The following is a 16747-nucleotide window of genomic DNA, read 5'->3' on the forward strand; positions in this document are numbered from 1 at the left end:
TGCTGTCATTATATATATATATATATATGACTTCCAATTGGTATGTTTGTTACCAGTATGTTATGGTTGATATCCCTGATTGAATGCAGGCAAATCAATTATGTGTATGTTTATATAATGACAAGTCACACTTTCCATGAGGACTGGTATTAGACCCATTTAGTTAACTAATTTGGCAAGTACCTATGTAGAATTTAAAGGGTTACAATTTCACAAGTCTTAGGGTCAGCTCTTGCTATAAACTTCACAGGTATTGTTATGAGGATGTATCCAGGTCCATCCATGTTGCACATGTGACCAGAGTAGTTGCGTATGTGCATTAGGGAAATGCAGGACTCATAAATAGCCTAAGAGACAGTCCTGGATGCATCCACATCATCTTGGGTGATAGGTAAGTGAGTGGGTAAGTGTGCAGTCACCAGGGAAAGTACAGCCAAGGGTGACTTTCATTGGATGAATTAATTAATTTGATGTTTTTGTGGTGGTTTCAGTTGTTTTTAAAGATTTTCTCACAGCTAGGGCATGCTTTTGGTTCGGTAATGGTGGAAAATAAACAGTAGTTGTATGTTTAGGTTGCAATAAATTCACATAACTGAAATCACTCTAGTGCTCAGCTTCATGAACTGGCTCCATAAAGTAAGTACTGATATTATTTTTCATGCTTAGCTGAGAGAAATATCTATGGCTGTGTGAAAACAATTTCAACATTCCCGTGGGAGACACATTTGTTGAGTTGTTTTTTTATGTCTGCACACGAAATGTCACTTAAAACTTTACAGAGACCTTTTGCACGGCAGTAACTATTAAACACCACTGACTAAATAAAGTACTGGATATTATACACTTTGAAAAAAAATATTTACGACTTTTGATTAACAAGGGGATTTTTGCTCAAAATATTTACCTTAGGTTGAGAAAACCATCAACCGCTTCAAGGAGGATTTTTTCTGCAGGTAAACAGGAAGTAGAATTCACTTGTGTAATATGTTTGTCTGTCTAACCAAACTGTATATTAATGTATTTAATATATAGCTGTAAATGTTTCAACCCTCGCTTAGCCCATAATGAAAACATGGGCATTAGTAAATAATTAACCCCTCCAGTCCCCTATGGACGTACCGGTACGTCCATAAAACGCACCTCAAGAAACCCCTATGGACGTACTGGTACGTCCTGACCTTCTTGCAGCGGCAGGATCACCACTATACTTTTTACTAGCGAACTGCAGTTATCAATTACCTATTTGTTAATAGATAGAAGAAAGGCTTTATAATGGAAGTGGACACAGAGCTCTGTTATAGTGGGTAATAGTGATAGGAGCAGCGTGAGGAGTGAAAGCTCCGCCCCCTCACACTCACCTTTTACCCCTCACGCTGCTCCCATCACTATGCGGCCATCAGACTGCTGGAAAACTGATCTAAACGGCCGCTGGGTGCTGATGCCGCCGGCCGGAGCTACTTTAATACTTTAAAAAATAAAATTTTTATATGGCAAGCGGATCGGCTATTAAAGAAATAAATAAAGTATGAAAGTAGCGCCGGCCAGCATCATCAGCACGCAGCGGCCGTTTAGATTAGAGTTCCAACAATCTGATGGCCGCATAGTGATGGGAGCAGCGTGAGGGGTGAAAGGTCCGTGCAAGGGGGCGGAGTTCAGTTCTCTCTGATGCCAATGTAACAAACATATATATATGTTATATGCACAAGAAACATTTTAGCAACCAGTTAAAGCTATCCACACACTATCCTATGTGCTTGAGTCCGTGGAGTAAAGGGTCTGGTCCTCCCACTGCCAGTAAGGGAAAAGGATTCTAGAACCCTACTAAGATCCATGATACTTTATTATTTTAGATGGTCTGCAGGTTTCCCAATTTAATACGGTCCTGTGTATGACTGTGACTCTGTTTATATACCTTTGTGTGTATCTAATATGCATACAAATTATACAGAAAAAAAAAGAGAGAGAAAGATACAGGGATAGAGAGCCAACAAGGAGGTGGAGAGGATGTTCATTGATCAATATTTCGATCACCCTTGCAACCTTTGTCGAGATCAATGCACAACCTATTTTTCACCCAGCACAAGTCCCCTGAGTTCTGCTTTTTATTATCAAATGCTGCAATTATGATTGTAGCACATTGACTAATTATATTTGCATAATTAAAATATGCATAACTTATAAAACATTATCACTACTCTAGTTAAAGGGACATCATACCAAAGGTTTAAGACATTACATGATAAAATAATTTTCAAAACCGGCTCTGCTATTCTTGCTACAATCTATACATTACTCCTACCTTCCTCACCGAAATCTGTAATCTAGGCAGAAAAACTAAATTTGTATGAATGTTCAGTATTTCAAAAGAAATTTTAAATGCAACGTAGAATCTCATCTGTCTAAGAAAAGAGGTGTGTAGGAGTAACAGCACATATTTGAAGACCTCCAAAATGTAATGGCCCAAAGCAGATGTTTTGGAAATGAAGCCTATTTCTGATTGTATTGAATACAATAAGTGAATAGTAAAATTATTTTCATTCAATAATATAGTGACATAAAGTAGTGGCTAATGGTGGCATTATTATTTGTGTGTAAAATGTAAGATGTTTCATTGTTAAAAAAGGACACTCCAGCCATCATATGCACTTTTTTACAGGTAACAAATGCACATTAAAAGTACTTTCTTTGCTGGTGGGGTTGTATGGGACATTAGACTGCCCTTTTGTAAATTTACAAAATGAATTCTACAATCATGAGATTTGTTAGTTACTGTAATATTATATATATATATATATTTGTAATGCTACACATTCAATTTTAAGTGTTTTTATGAATAATCCCACTATGAAAATGTCATTTTTTATTATTATTAATGCTTCTAAAATACATCATAATTTGCTTTAGGCTTTTAAAAGTATACTAGCCATATACAAGCCATTAGATATATCATCATAAGTCTAATTAATATTGATTATGGTTCATTTAGTACTGGATGGGATGAGTGGACAGGACTTGTCCATATCTAATTCCTTTGTGTTTGGCCCTTTACATCACCACATCTTATATTATCTTCCATGCCCTTTCCATATTTTTTGGACTACTAAATATTTTGTCCAATATCCATAGACAAGCAATTTCTTCTACACTTTTGTTACTGTACTTTATTGGTCGTTCGTACGGACTTTTAACTGTTGGAGCAGGGAGACCAGTGGTCTCTGCCGGCCATGTTGCACCATCAGGAGTTAAAAGGGCCGTGCGAGTAAGCTATTGGTCGCCTGCAGGGGCCTCCTCTGGCATCAACCAGCCTGACTGAAGGGGTTAACTTGGAATTACAACATTTTAGGCAGATCAAAAATTGCCTAGATTTTATCTCAAGAGAACTCAGTTAACCCTATAGCCTGCCTGCATTGAAGCCTAAAGCTTCCTTTCACCGGTTTTCTAAAATTCTCCCATTTATTGGACATGCATTTTAAACAGCTGGCTAATCCCTAGACAGACTATACATATGCATCAAAGTCTATTCCTTGAATGCGCCTTAGGCGAAACATGGGAGTTCTTCTAATTCAGAGGAAAGCTCCTTAGGGTAACAATGAACAATAGTTCAGAAAAGTGTGTGAACTTGATCCAACTATTTTTCTTCACTTTTCTTTGCTTAGATTCGGCAAAACCTGATCAGATAATTTGCACTTTTCATACTTCTGTGCTATAATTAACCACAGAGTATCATTTTGAATAATAGTGAGGTGTTAAATGTCTACCCTGCAAAGTGTTCTTTGTAATTGCTTTTAAAGTCTCGTTTGGCATTGCATTAAAGGAAGATAAATATTAGAAATATTATGTACTTAACCTACACTGTCTCAAACCACAAATAAGGTTATAGTTAGGTAAGAAGCACATCTTTATTAAAATGTCTCCTCAGTACAGGCAAAGACCCCTATATGGACCTTTACTTTACGGACATAGATACAGAGCAACCATTCACCTGTTTACGTATGTTCACGAGAACGGACACTATGACACCCGCTAGTCACCATGTCAGCTTGTCGCACATTTTGATGAGGAAGTGAGCTCCATTGCTGGAAGTGAGGGCCGTTGCGGGAAGTTAGGGCCATTGGAAGGACGTTCTGTCTGTGTGCACAGCTCTTTTTAACCTCCACATACTGTACAATTCTGTACAGTATTATTGTACTTGTTTCATTAACCCTTCCGGTCCCGGACCACTAAAATTGTTTTTATTTTTACCATATGCTTGTTAAACCATGATTCCCCTTTTCCATATTTGATGAACCTGCACAAATCATACAGTATTTTGTTCAGATAAAGTACAGCCTTTTTAAAATAATAGAAATACATAAAACATAACCATTATGAGTGATAACAAAAAAAACAACACTAAAATAAAAAAATCTAATTTTTGCAATCTTGCTTCCTTATATACCGTAAGCGCCACAATTGAACAATGACCCAATTTATGTTAAGCAACATCTCCTGATTACAGTCATAACCCACATACATATTTTTTATGTTCCAGAGGGCTTTACATAATATCCCATATTACATATTTTTTAATACTATTGTGATCAGCAAGCAGGGCTCAATAGCCCTGCGTTACAGATTTGAATAATCGCAATCAGCCAGAAGTGGGAGCAATGGGAGAGCCCAGCAAGGTCTAGAAAGGGTTAAAGATTGGTGAGTTTTGTTTTTAATTTTTAGTCCTAAATTAAAAGCTAGCCTATACTACAGTTTATTTATATTTATGACTGTTGCTGACTGCTGTAAGTTACTTTGGATGTTGATTGTATTCTGTGATTATTCTGCCTTTACATTTTGAGTGATCAGCCTATACCTGAACATATAGACATAACTTTGTTGACCAAAGACAATCTGATACAGTACTGTATTGTATGTAGTGCATAATGTCAGATAAAAAGAAAAGCTGAAATACTATTACCTTGGATATGAAGCTTAAAATGATTACATTGTATGATTAAGGTGTTTCTCAAGCTGACATGCCCCAAAGGCTAGGTTTTACTACATGAGGAGCAGAGAAAAAAGTCAAGAGTGCTACGCCAGTTAACACAACAACAATTAGAAAAAGGGATAGCCTTGTTGCAGACATGGAGAGACTCTTAATACTTTGGATAGAAAATCAGACTACACGCTATGTTCCTGTAAACCAGGACACTACTCAAAGTAAAACCCTAAGCCTATTCAATGACCTGAAGCTAAAGAAAGATGAGACAGCAAATGATGCAGAATTGTTTGAAAAGGAGGTCTAATCAATCTACATAACATCAAAGTGCAAGGAGAAGCAGCTGAAATAAACAACACATGGAAACACAGCACTGCAGATATAGACCAACCGAGCAAAACATACACACTCTGTATTTGAAGGTATTAATAAATAACACATGAAACATAGCCTTGCAGGTATAGATCAAGTGAAAAATCACAGGCAAACTCAGCATCAAAGGTATATATCAAATAAATAATGCATGGAAACGCTAAGTTGCAGACATAGATCACAGGTCGCAAACCCCAAAGGACTTACCATCTTTGTCACCAAACAGCCTCCCTGTGCCATCTTTGCCTCAAACAGCCTTCCTGTGCCATCTTTGCCTCAAACAGCCTCCCTGTGCCATCTTTGCCTCAAACAGCCTCCCTGTGCCATCCTTGCCTTAAAGGGCCTCCCTATGCCATGGTCCCCCCGCTTACACATCCATGTTATCACACACACATTCAATTATTCATTCATTCAATTACCCATTCACAAATATTAATTCCCTCATTCACAGATACTCATTCACTCACTCATTCACAGATACTCATTCTTTTGCCCCATGTTAAAGACAGCCGTGACTTCTGGTACCTTAAAGCCTATGATCTATCCTTGGCAAAAACCTAGAACTTTAAAGACTTCCAGCGCTTAGAAGTTCTAATAGAAAAACATGGGTGACTACAGCCCTTTCAAAATGTTTCTCCTTGTAGATAATGCCCTGGCCGAAAATACTGTAGAGCTGGCAAGGCAGTTAGAGGTCGAAGTGGAGCCGGAAGTTGCCGGTAAACTTCTTGCACCCTATACTGAGCCCCTCAGCAATGAAGATCTTCTAGAGCTTGAAAAGGAGAAGAATATGTGCAGGATGGGGTTGAGATCATTCAACAGTCTAACTTAAAAACTTCACTTGAAAGCTTTCCATCATGCTTATTGCGCCACAGTAAATGCTATAATTTCAGGGGGTTATACCTGTTACAAAGAAATCTACATGAAATACAAGAGAGCTTCAAACTAACACCTACTTTTATAAAAGGCCAGCAGCGCCCAGTCAGTCTCCTAGATCATCAACACCGACTAGCACTGACATCACTACCATGCCTTGATCCTACTACTATTTCTATTTGTAGCCCATCCAACTTGTCAGCAATAAAGTAGAAGATATGCCCTCAAGTTCAACCTCACCATTCCTACAATAAGTAAGAAAAATCAGCTTACCCTTTTTCTTGAAACATTTTGTTTGGTTATAAATACATTATTTACATCAGGTATGCCTGTATATGATGAACTGCAGTGAAAAAAGGTAGTGCTTCACTTTAAGAACATTTTACATACATGCTATGGAGATTTTTTAATAGTTATGAGCCTTTACCAATGTTCCTCTTTTTGATTTGCTGTTGATTATTTGAAGGGCTAGGTAAGGTACTGTTGACAAGGTAAAGGGTATCTATCTATCGATCTATCTATAATTATCTCTCTATCAATATAGTCTTAAAAACTTGCAATATAATCTAATACAATTCAGCTAGCCAATAAAAGTATCATCTTTACCACATTTGCTAATTTCCTTTTCATCACTAACATGGAACAATTCTATACCTCAAACCAGGGCTGCCATCAGAAATCTTGGGGCTCAGTACAAACATAAAGACCAGGCTACCATGCTCGGTACCACCACCCCATATACCTTCATCCACCCTGCCCTATTCTCACAATGGGGCCACCAGGCTCCAAAGCACAGAAAGGGACCATTTAGCCTCAAACCCTGCAGCTGCCCACACTTAGCCCCCTACCTGTCTGGGCCCCATGCACAGGTACTGGTTGTAGCCCCCTGATGGTGGCCCTGCCTCAACCAAATTGCTTAATTGCATAAATAATATTAAATAATATAACATCAAATATGGCATATTACTCAGGGAATTTGTTGAACTCGAACACTATGTTCAACGGTTATTGGGGACATTTTTGTTAAAATATACTAATTTGAGATCTAATAGCCTCAAGTTGGGAAAATCTGAACTCTGCAGGTCAATAAACATCGACCTTGGCAGAATTCAAGCTATCAAGGGATTTCCCAAGAGTTTAATAACAGCACACAAGGATTGCAGCTGAGTTCACATCAGTAAATATGATAAATATTTACAATTTGTAAAACTCTGCTGGATTTTTTTTATATTTACATGCACAGGGTTACACTTGAGGTTTAGTAAACAGATTTTTTAAACAGGATCTGTATCTAGTTCAAAAAAAGAATAGCTTATAAACAGAGATGGTTTGTATGTCTGACACTAAAACATATGCTTACAGTTACACAACTTTCCTTTAAAATGCCAATTAAAGCAAAGGTTAGCTAAGCTAGGTCGTTTTACTTGCAGAACACATGAACATTTTGAGGTTTAAGAAATATATATATATATATATATATATAATACATTGAATTACTCTACCAATGCATCTCTAAACACAGCTGTGATACCAAAGAACTTGTTCTATGTCACTAAGATGAAGGAGATTTACACACTATATTGCTACCAATGCAAGGTGACCTTGTCCTCTTAATTGTGCATTATCAGATCTTATTTCAGGGTTTGCTTCCATATCTATCTTACCATGCCTAGTATTGATTCACCTACCAGAGTGGCAAGCCTAACACACTCATATTTAATGTTCTCATAAAACCTCTCACATGCAGTAACCTCTCTAAGTAATATAATCCAATATACTGATGGCTGATTGCATTTATCTCAATGTAATTATAAATTTATATATATGAAGTATTTTGATATCATAGTACTTTTGACACTGTCAAAAATTAACTCTAGCCCATACTTGTAATACACAATGATACTTAACATGTTTATTTAACCTTGAGCTGAGAGAAGATTGACGCAATTCACTGAACTAGTCCATTTTATAAAATTATTATCAGAATGCATCAAGGAAGGACTGGTGTTCAAAATAAAATTAATTGGAAGAAGTACACTTGGCTATCTGATTTTTACAGGATGTTCTCCTTCCAAGTATCAACACAGCTTGTTCTGGCTCAAAATAACATAATGGGAGCCATTTTTATTTTCCATGATCAATCTGGCCAGTATTTAAGAGAAATATCCAGCATCCCCCAGAGACAAATACAAGAAATACACAAGCTCAGGAAATTGGCTTATTTCTTTATTACAATATACTGAGAGTCACATTTAATTAAAACATATATCATGCTTCCAAGTAATGTGGTCCAACTGAAATACTGGATCATGAATATCTTCATACTGTTTCTTGTGTAGAATGCACAGTTTTTTTTGTCTCAAATGGTATCTTTAATAATTTAATAATTTAGAAGACATAACCTGCCTATGTTAATTTTTGCAGTTTTGTATTGCAATGTATTTTAAAAGGAAATCAATGAAGTGCATTTTGTGTGATCAAATGTTATTTATTGTAATTTTCTGATTGCGATGCTGGCTTCTGCTGTCAAGGGGGAGTCCAGGCTGTCAAATGAGGGATGTGTCACTGCCGCTGCAAGAAGGACAGGACGTACCGGTACGTCCATAGGGGACTGAGGGGTTAAACTCACAATTAATAATGTGGGCATGCTTTGGGCATGCTTTAAAAAATGGTGCAATGCTTCTTGGTGCTGTTTTCTTATCTGGCGTCAACAATAGAGTGACACTCTACCGTTAAAATTATAGACTGATCATGTCTTTGTCAGTGGGCCATCAAGATCAACCTGTGACATATTAGTCCAAAACAAAGTAATACAGGTATTTATAGGCTGTTCACGTTAACTCAAATGGTTTTGGTAACTGAATTTGAAGAATGGGACATCAAATGGTGTCTAAGACACAATATTTAAGGATAGGCCTTACCAGTGGACATCATAATGTAGGTTTATCACACTTTTAGAAACAAAACAAACTCCAACCTGTGCTGTTGAACAGATCAACGGCTTTTGTAGGTATCTCATTTCCAGTGAAAACAATCACAGTTTCAATTTGTTTTTGTGCTTTCAATAGCCTCTTTTGGGTCTCTTTAAGTGAATAACTTATGTGAATTTAATTTATGAAGCAATGAAAGGGAACATATCTGGACCTACCCTCTTCATGATTACAAATGACATGCTACAGATATTCTAATTAAACATTAATATCATTTTTTGGCAGTGAGAATAGGAATGAACACAGCGTGAAACGTTATATGTTGATCTATCTAATTAAGTCCATTACAAAGGCTGAACAATTGCAGTAAACTTAGATTTTTTTTTACATGACTGATAGACCTTTATTAAATGTTTTCAAATATAAAACCTAGATATTGGTAAAAAGGACAGAATAGTGCCAGATTAGTGGTTAAATACAAAAATTAACGATCATTTTTATTTGTGCTACATACATTTAAGTTACAAAGCTTAAAGTGAAATTATTTGCACATATAGCATTCCCTTTCAACATAATGTATCTATTTTGTGATTAAGCATAAGCCTCAGTCTCACCTACTGTCAGTAACACAAGATAATGAGCATAATCTAAACTGTAAAGTTGCAATAGCAGGGTCCCTTTCTCCTTCTGTATCATGTCTGTACTTGGGAACTTTCTGGGTTTGCCACAGAGTCTCCACTTAAGAGCTGCTTCTTACGATGGTTACTCATTCTCCAGGTAGAGGAGCGGACTTTGGTCAACTCCACACCCATTTCCCTTCCTTCTTACTGCCTACGTCTTTCTGGTGCTTGCCCCAAACCATACATTGCCAGCCCCACTTCCATACACAACTAGCCCTGCCACCTCATCCCTACCATGTCATCTGTGTTCTTGTTATTGTTGATTTTTTATATTGCCCATTCTTATGTTATTGCGCCATGGAATCTGCTGGCTCTATAAATAAAAAGTAATAATAATCATAATAAATAATTTCGCTTTTTTTCCAAAGTTTTTGTGAATTCCTACTCAGACCTAGCCATAAAATGATCTACCACCTGATGTATTGCTAAAAATGCCTGCCTATTCTGGATAGAATTCAGATGAGGGCTACCAAGATGGCAATTGGTTAGCAGGATAAAAATTCTTGGGAAGACTAAGGGATCTCAATATGTATAGTTTGCAGGAAAGGAGAGAGAGAGTAGATGTGATAGAAACTTTTTAAAAAATACATCATGCGGATGTTTAAAAATATAATTTGATCTTATAAAAATTATAGACAAGGGTAGACATTATGAGAAAAATGGTGGTAGCCCTCAAAATTCTGAATTAATCATAAGACTGGTTAAACAATAAAACATGCAAAACTAAACTATATATATATACGAGCCTTTTTTTCTTGTTTTGCTGCTGTCCAAGGGAGCATAGCATGCAGTAATTAGTGTTACATAATTGCATGCAAGGTTTGCATAATTATGTGCAAAAATAACATCTGGAAAATGTAGCGTTTTCCTTTTTTTCTAGGAAACAAACATTTGCAGCATATGAAAAAAAAACAAGGAAGATCTCATAAATATCAAAAATATTCCTAATTATAAGGTTTATACAGTTTGTATTTTTTTTAAAGATATGTCTCAGATGCTTAATGCTTTAACTATAGCCAGTACAGTAAAAATGTTGAAATGTTCTTTTTACGCACCTTCACATTAAAACCAGGCAATGAAACAAGCTTTTCTGTTGACTTAAATAATTACTGTTCTTGATTTGTTACATTAAATAATACTGTATATTAGAAAAAATTAATACCTAAAACCAAGAATGTGACATTTAATGACAAGCTCTGTTGGTCAATTCCATTATAATGGTTATTGAGTATGGACACAAAAGGGAGTTCTTTTATCTTAAATGGTACATGGTGATTATTATGTATTTGCCATCGAACTAAATCTAAAAAGCACGTTAGTTCTCAATACTTGAGAACTTGAGCAAACAAAATTAACAGATCAAATACTTTTTTCCTTCATTGTATATTTATATAACATCCCATATAAAAAAACCAACATACAACATAGTAGTTATAGTGGATTTCCTCTACTAGAACATGTGGGGTGTTTTAAATGTTAACCTTTAATAAATCAGCCAGAGTTATAATGAGCAAATAAAGTGTTCGCTTGAGATAAAATTACACTCATTGATAAATCTAGGCCATCATGTTTCAGACGTTATTTCATTTTCCAGAGGGGTGAATGTAGTCATCAATGTATTCTTTTCTGGCTAGTTTGATCTACTTCTAAAACATTTTACACATCCAGTTTTAACATGTCGTAACATTTCCATTTAAATCCTTTTTTTAAAGTTATTATGTGAATGCAATAAATATCTGGAAGTCAGAATGTGACTTAACTACAGTTCTTAATTAAGACAAAATATGGAATGTGGGCACAAGATCTGACAAGGAACACGGTTTTCACAAGAATGCTCCCGATATCCAAGCTCCAGGTCAGTATGTTTAATCTCCAGGAAGGGAAGCAGAACTTGGCCATATTCACTCCTACCCAAGTTCATCTCACTCCCTGCCCTTTCAAATCCATGTAAGGATAGACCTGTCCCTTCTCCATGCCTGCTACCTGCCCCCTAAATCTATAAGTAGCAAGTATCTAATTCTTCACTAACGTGAATAGGAACACTCCGATTACATATAAGTGATTCCATAATCTATAACAGAAACAATATCAGAAAAACTTCTCAAGTATGTCTCGAGTATATTTGGATTTACATTCTGTTTGGCACACATATTGGGAGTGCTCCACAAAAAAAAAGAAAAGATTTTATTTGGGGTATTTGGGGATACCAATTAGCAGGTTAGAGTATACTTAGAAAGCAGTGCAAAATGTTCAAACAATAACTGATTGTAGGAAGAGTAGGAAAAGGGCTATAGCTGTATTGGTCAGGGAGAAGATGGAGCTGTTAGTGAAAGGTGATACATTTTTACTGGACCAAAGTGTAGGGTCATATAAGCTATCAGGACCTCCTATGCCTGTTTCTTCTTCATCCAGGATGCAGTGCATCTAAAAAAATTACGCTCTAGGTACATAACTAGTCTGTGGTATGGGATCCTTACATAAGTATTGTATTGTGTAACAATATGTCTGTTTGTGTCGAAGAATCAGGAGGCAAACTGAACCTATTAAGCACTCAAGAGTAAGAAGTCAGGGGAATATAAAGTATCAAAAGAGTTAGGCTACTGCACATTTTTAGTCATGCCTCTCTGGCTTGTTAAACTCTAAATATTTAAAATATACAATATATTGCATTCTTGTTATGGAGTAGGGTATTATATACTTGGATGTAAGATGTCCTTGAAGAGTCCCTTGGTACTATCTAGTTGTTTTGCAATAGCAATTAGCAATCTGCATGAATTGTTGTTGTGATAATTTATTCAGATGTCATAGTTGTTTAATAAAAATATCACATAATTTATTCTCTTTTAAATTACAGTGCAGTTCATGCTGCAGCATGGCGATCAAACTTCCCAATTACCCAAAAAGGAGGTAATAAATGCGGTTTCTCCTCACCTGAGGTAATGCTGGCCACAACTGTTCATGACTTACTATAAAGCAGTAGTATAAAACTCTGTTCAACCTTGCTATTTTCCATTTTTAGTTATATCACTTTTACCTATTTTAATGCAGAATTATGTGGGCAGTGTATGTAAGACTGTTCTTTGCTTTCTTTGGAAGACTTACTTTAGCGTGGTGAGCTCTGTGAGGGAGGGTTGAGTTGCTTTTAGGTAACTCTCTCTCCGTGCTGCAATTTTTGGAGATGGCTTAGGGCTGTTGGTGTCAGAATCTCCACTGTCATCATCTCCCATGGCTTTGATGTAGCTGCCACTGCGCATTCTCCGACAAGGAATTTCATCATCTTTGCCTTTGGGGGCATATCCACTCCATTCATCTTGTGGAACCTAAACAAAAACAAACGCAAGATCATTAACAGAATCTTTGCATGTCAATAAGTGAAGCCAAGACAGACAATTATTGGAACTAGCATTAAGGAAGGACTACAAATTGAAGGGGTCCTTTACCTAAATAAAACACACGAAAACAATAATGTTAAACAGCACACATTTATGTGTAAAAGTTGGGAAATGAGCATGAACAAAATGCAGAATATAGAGTGGGTAGGCAGTATAATGTAGACCTACTATCTAATACAACCTTACAGTAATATTTAATGTGCCACTTTACCATGTTAACAACTTAAACAGTCCAAGTTTAATACAATACGTAATATATGATACTATGTGATATATGATAGTTCCAAATAATTCCCAAATTTCCAAAATATCAGTATCTAATGCCATCTTCTTCATGATTGGTAACTCATTTTTAAAAAATGTGTTTAATAAGTAGTAAATACTTTCATTAGAGGTTTGTTATAAAATCCACCAGCATACTGAGTTTCAGGGAACACAAACTAAAATTATTTAAAAAAAAGTAAAAAAAACAAACAAAAACCACAGGATTTTGTTTCACATTGAATTGAAAAGGTATTTTCAAGTAAAAAGGCATTTTACTAGTAAATGATGGATCCAATATTATATATTAATATATTAGATTCCTGTTTAGTTTTAATTATTTGATTGTGCATGTGCACCTTAAGACAATAGTTTGAGCTAATATTTTTTTATTTTTTTTGAAAGGTAGCCTCATCATTATGGGGAGATGCAAAATCTTTTCTTATAACATAATTCTGCAGCTTTGTAAGACTCATCAAGTCATGTAAATTATTCTGCAAGGTCAATCTAGTAACCAACTTTCTTTCTGAACATTTTTTTGGCAGAAGCAGCGTCTTGAGAATACCCACAGCACTTTGTCTGAATTAACATTTCTTTCAAACATTAATAATATTCATCAGATAGAAAAAACAAATTGTGGCACAATTGGATGCTGTTCATCTCTGTGTTACAATTGTTACTGTCTACTCCATCCAGTAAAGTTTACTGTGCCATCAAATATGGATTTCCAACATATCTCAAACTTTAAACATCATTCCAAATTCTCCCTAAACAACCTTGTGTAAATCATGTTTGCTATTGCTATTGCAGAGATGGAAGACAAGCCTGCTCTTCTAGTCAAAAGCAACCAATAATAATACATTAATCAAAATAAGCAGAGTCACATAGAGCCAATTCAAGCTGGGTCCCTTTTTTTACCAAAAACATTCTTTGAAAGCAGTTCTTGGCAATTATCATCCTGGAATTAAATTACCTACTGTTAGTCATTAGGGTGCATAGTCATAACCAGATTGACTGTGAACAATGAAATATATTAATTTTAATTAGAACCATAAACCAGGGACACAGAGAAAAGCCTGACGATGTATAACTAAAACTGGGTGATTTTACATCTGGTTAGACCTGCATATTAAATACATTACTATTAAACCGGTGCACTAAACTTAGGTAGGTACAATGCATTCCGGCAGCTGGTGTTCTCCTAGCATCCGCCAAACCCATATTCATCTACCGAACTTCCAGAGAATACATTTCCACTGATCCAGAGTCCAATGTATGCTTGGCATTGTGTATAGTGAGCTTCAGCTTGTGTGCTGTTGTTTGGCCATGGAAACCCAATTCATATACCTCCAGATGCAAAGCACTCGTGCTGAAGTTGCTTCCAGAGGCAGTTTGGAACTCAGTAGTGAGTGATAGTTCAGAGAACAGGCAATTTTTATGCGTATGTGTGAGTATGTGTGGTCCACTGCTTCATCACTGAGCTGTAGTTACTCCTAGATGCTTCCACTTCACAATAGTAGGACTTACAGTAGACTGGGACAGGACTTACAAGGCACAAATATCACAAAACCAAACGATACCACACTAAAGTCACTGAGCTCTTCAGTATGACCCATTCTAATATGCATGATATTATACAGATGTTAGCAGTTAGTATGGCTGAAACACCTAAACTCATCAATTAGGAGTGTTGTCCTCATACTTTTGGTCATATAGTGTAAATACTCATAATGCTTCTTCAAGACTTAATATAATACTTTTAAATTCTTAAAGGGTCCATTCATCATATGTACTTCAATGCATATAATAGCTGAGTGGTGTCGTCCTTGCAAATGCTTGTTGGGATTCTGCAGAATCTTCCCATATGCATTTGCCTCTCTGCCTCCCCGCTATTTGGCTTGTAAGTCTGAACATATCTCCTACCACATGATATACCCCCACCAGTTAGCGCCAGCGCTGAATTGGCAGGGCTCAGGGTGGACCATGCCCAGAAAGAGCTCCAATTACAACCAAGCCACTGAGTGGAGCGAAACATTGGACCATGGAGGGGGCGTTGTGTTAGAGCTTCTCCCAAGCAATTACATTTTTATTTTTTACAGCTTTATTTAATGCATATTAAAATATTTAATACTGAAATTGCATTCTTTGTTGAGGAGATTGCATGGAGCACTGGAATATCAGATAATGTTTAGTAGCTCAGTATCTCAGACCCAGAGAAGTCATGGACACATTCCTGAGTGGAGTTTCCATTAAAATCAAAGGGTACCCAACATCCAGAAGACTCACTGAAGCAAGTTGATCATTGAATGCTAACACATGCTGTAAATTTAGATGGACAGAAAGGTTTTCTTTTATGTTTCTTTTTTTTTAAATATCAACGTTTAACTAAAAGAATACATATACACACACTTAAACATAGCTTTTCTATTCACTCAACTTAAGATTCTTTTCAGAGAGACAGCGTTTCCAAGCTCAGAAACCTTTGCAAAATTTGAAAAACATTAATGACACTTATCCTCTTTCTTGGTTTTACCTCGCTATTAACAGTTAATTGGATGATCACTGAAAATCCTTTTGTATGAAAGTTCATCCATTTCATGTCAGCTACGCAACACTGTTTTTTTCTTATCTCCCTTCTAGGCTCGCCACCTTTTCCTAAAAAGAAAATACCAGCCATAGTTGTGGGTCGGCGAGTGCGAAGCCACAAAAGGGGGCGGATCCACTCAATGTTGGATTACCCTTTGAGATTGAGCTTCAGGCTCCTCGTTACAAGTAACAGATGCTTGGAGCTCGGTTCTTGTAAAGCAGTGTGTAATAGCCCAACCAGTGGTTTGAATTTTCCCTAAGGACTAGATTGGGAGCTTAAGGCAGGAGATGTAGAAACCCAGAAGCAGGCAGTCCACAACACTATATAAACAAAAGCCAATAATCAGTCCAGAAGATCAAGGCAAGCAGCACAGAATCACCACGGGTTACCAAGCCAAAATTGTGGGACCGGACACAGCCGGGATAATCCAGGTAGCAAACCAAAAGACAAAAGCTGAGAGGTCAAACAAGGTTGAGCAGGTTCAAGTAAGGGTAACTAGCTGTAGCAAGGATACAAGGGGTATGGTGACTGTACAAATACTGACACCGCAGCTTGTTAGCACTCAGGCATCGAATAAAGGGAGAGCAGAGTATATATTAAGGCTGCAGGTAACCAGCTCCTCACGTTAGCTTCAAGTAATTACCTCTAGCTACGTCTTTTTCCAGGATCTCAACAGATAA

General features: G+C 36.6%; 1 protein-coding gene across 5 annotated transcripts in view; it reads right to left on the reverse strand.

Moving 5' to 3' along the window:
- Positions 1 to 16747, reverse strand: part of LOC149287862 (disks large-associated protein 1-like) — a 127880-nt gene that overhangs the window by 95504 nt on the left and 15629 nt on the right. For all 5 annotated transcript variants that reach the window (XM_089492374.1, XM_089492377.1, XM_089492373.1 and 2 more), the window contains exon 2: positions 12930 to 13147. In XM_089492374.1, the coding sequence (XP_089348500.1) occupies positions 12930 to 13147 (218 nt within the window). The remainder of the gene's footprint in view (positions 1 to 12929; positions 13148 to 16747) is intronic.

This window comes from Sceloporus occidentalis, unplaced genomic scaffold (genome assembly GCF_023333645.1).
Source record: "Sceloporus occidentalis isolate IW3139 unplaced genomic scaffold, rSceOcc1.0.p SCAF_56, whole genome shotgun sequence".
Taxonomy (NCBI): Eukaryota; Metazoa; Chordata; class Lepidosauria; order Squamata; family Phrynosomatidae; genus Sceloporus; species Sceloporus occidentalis.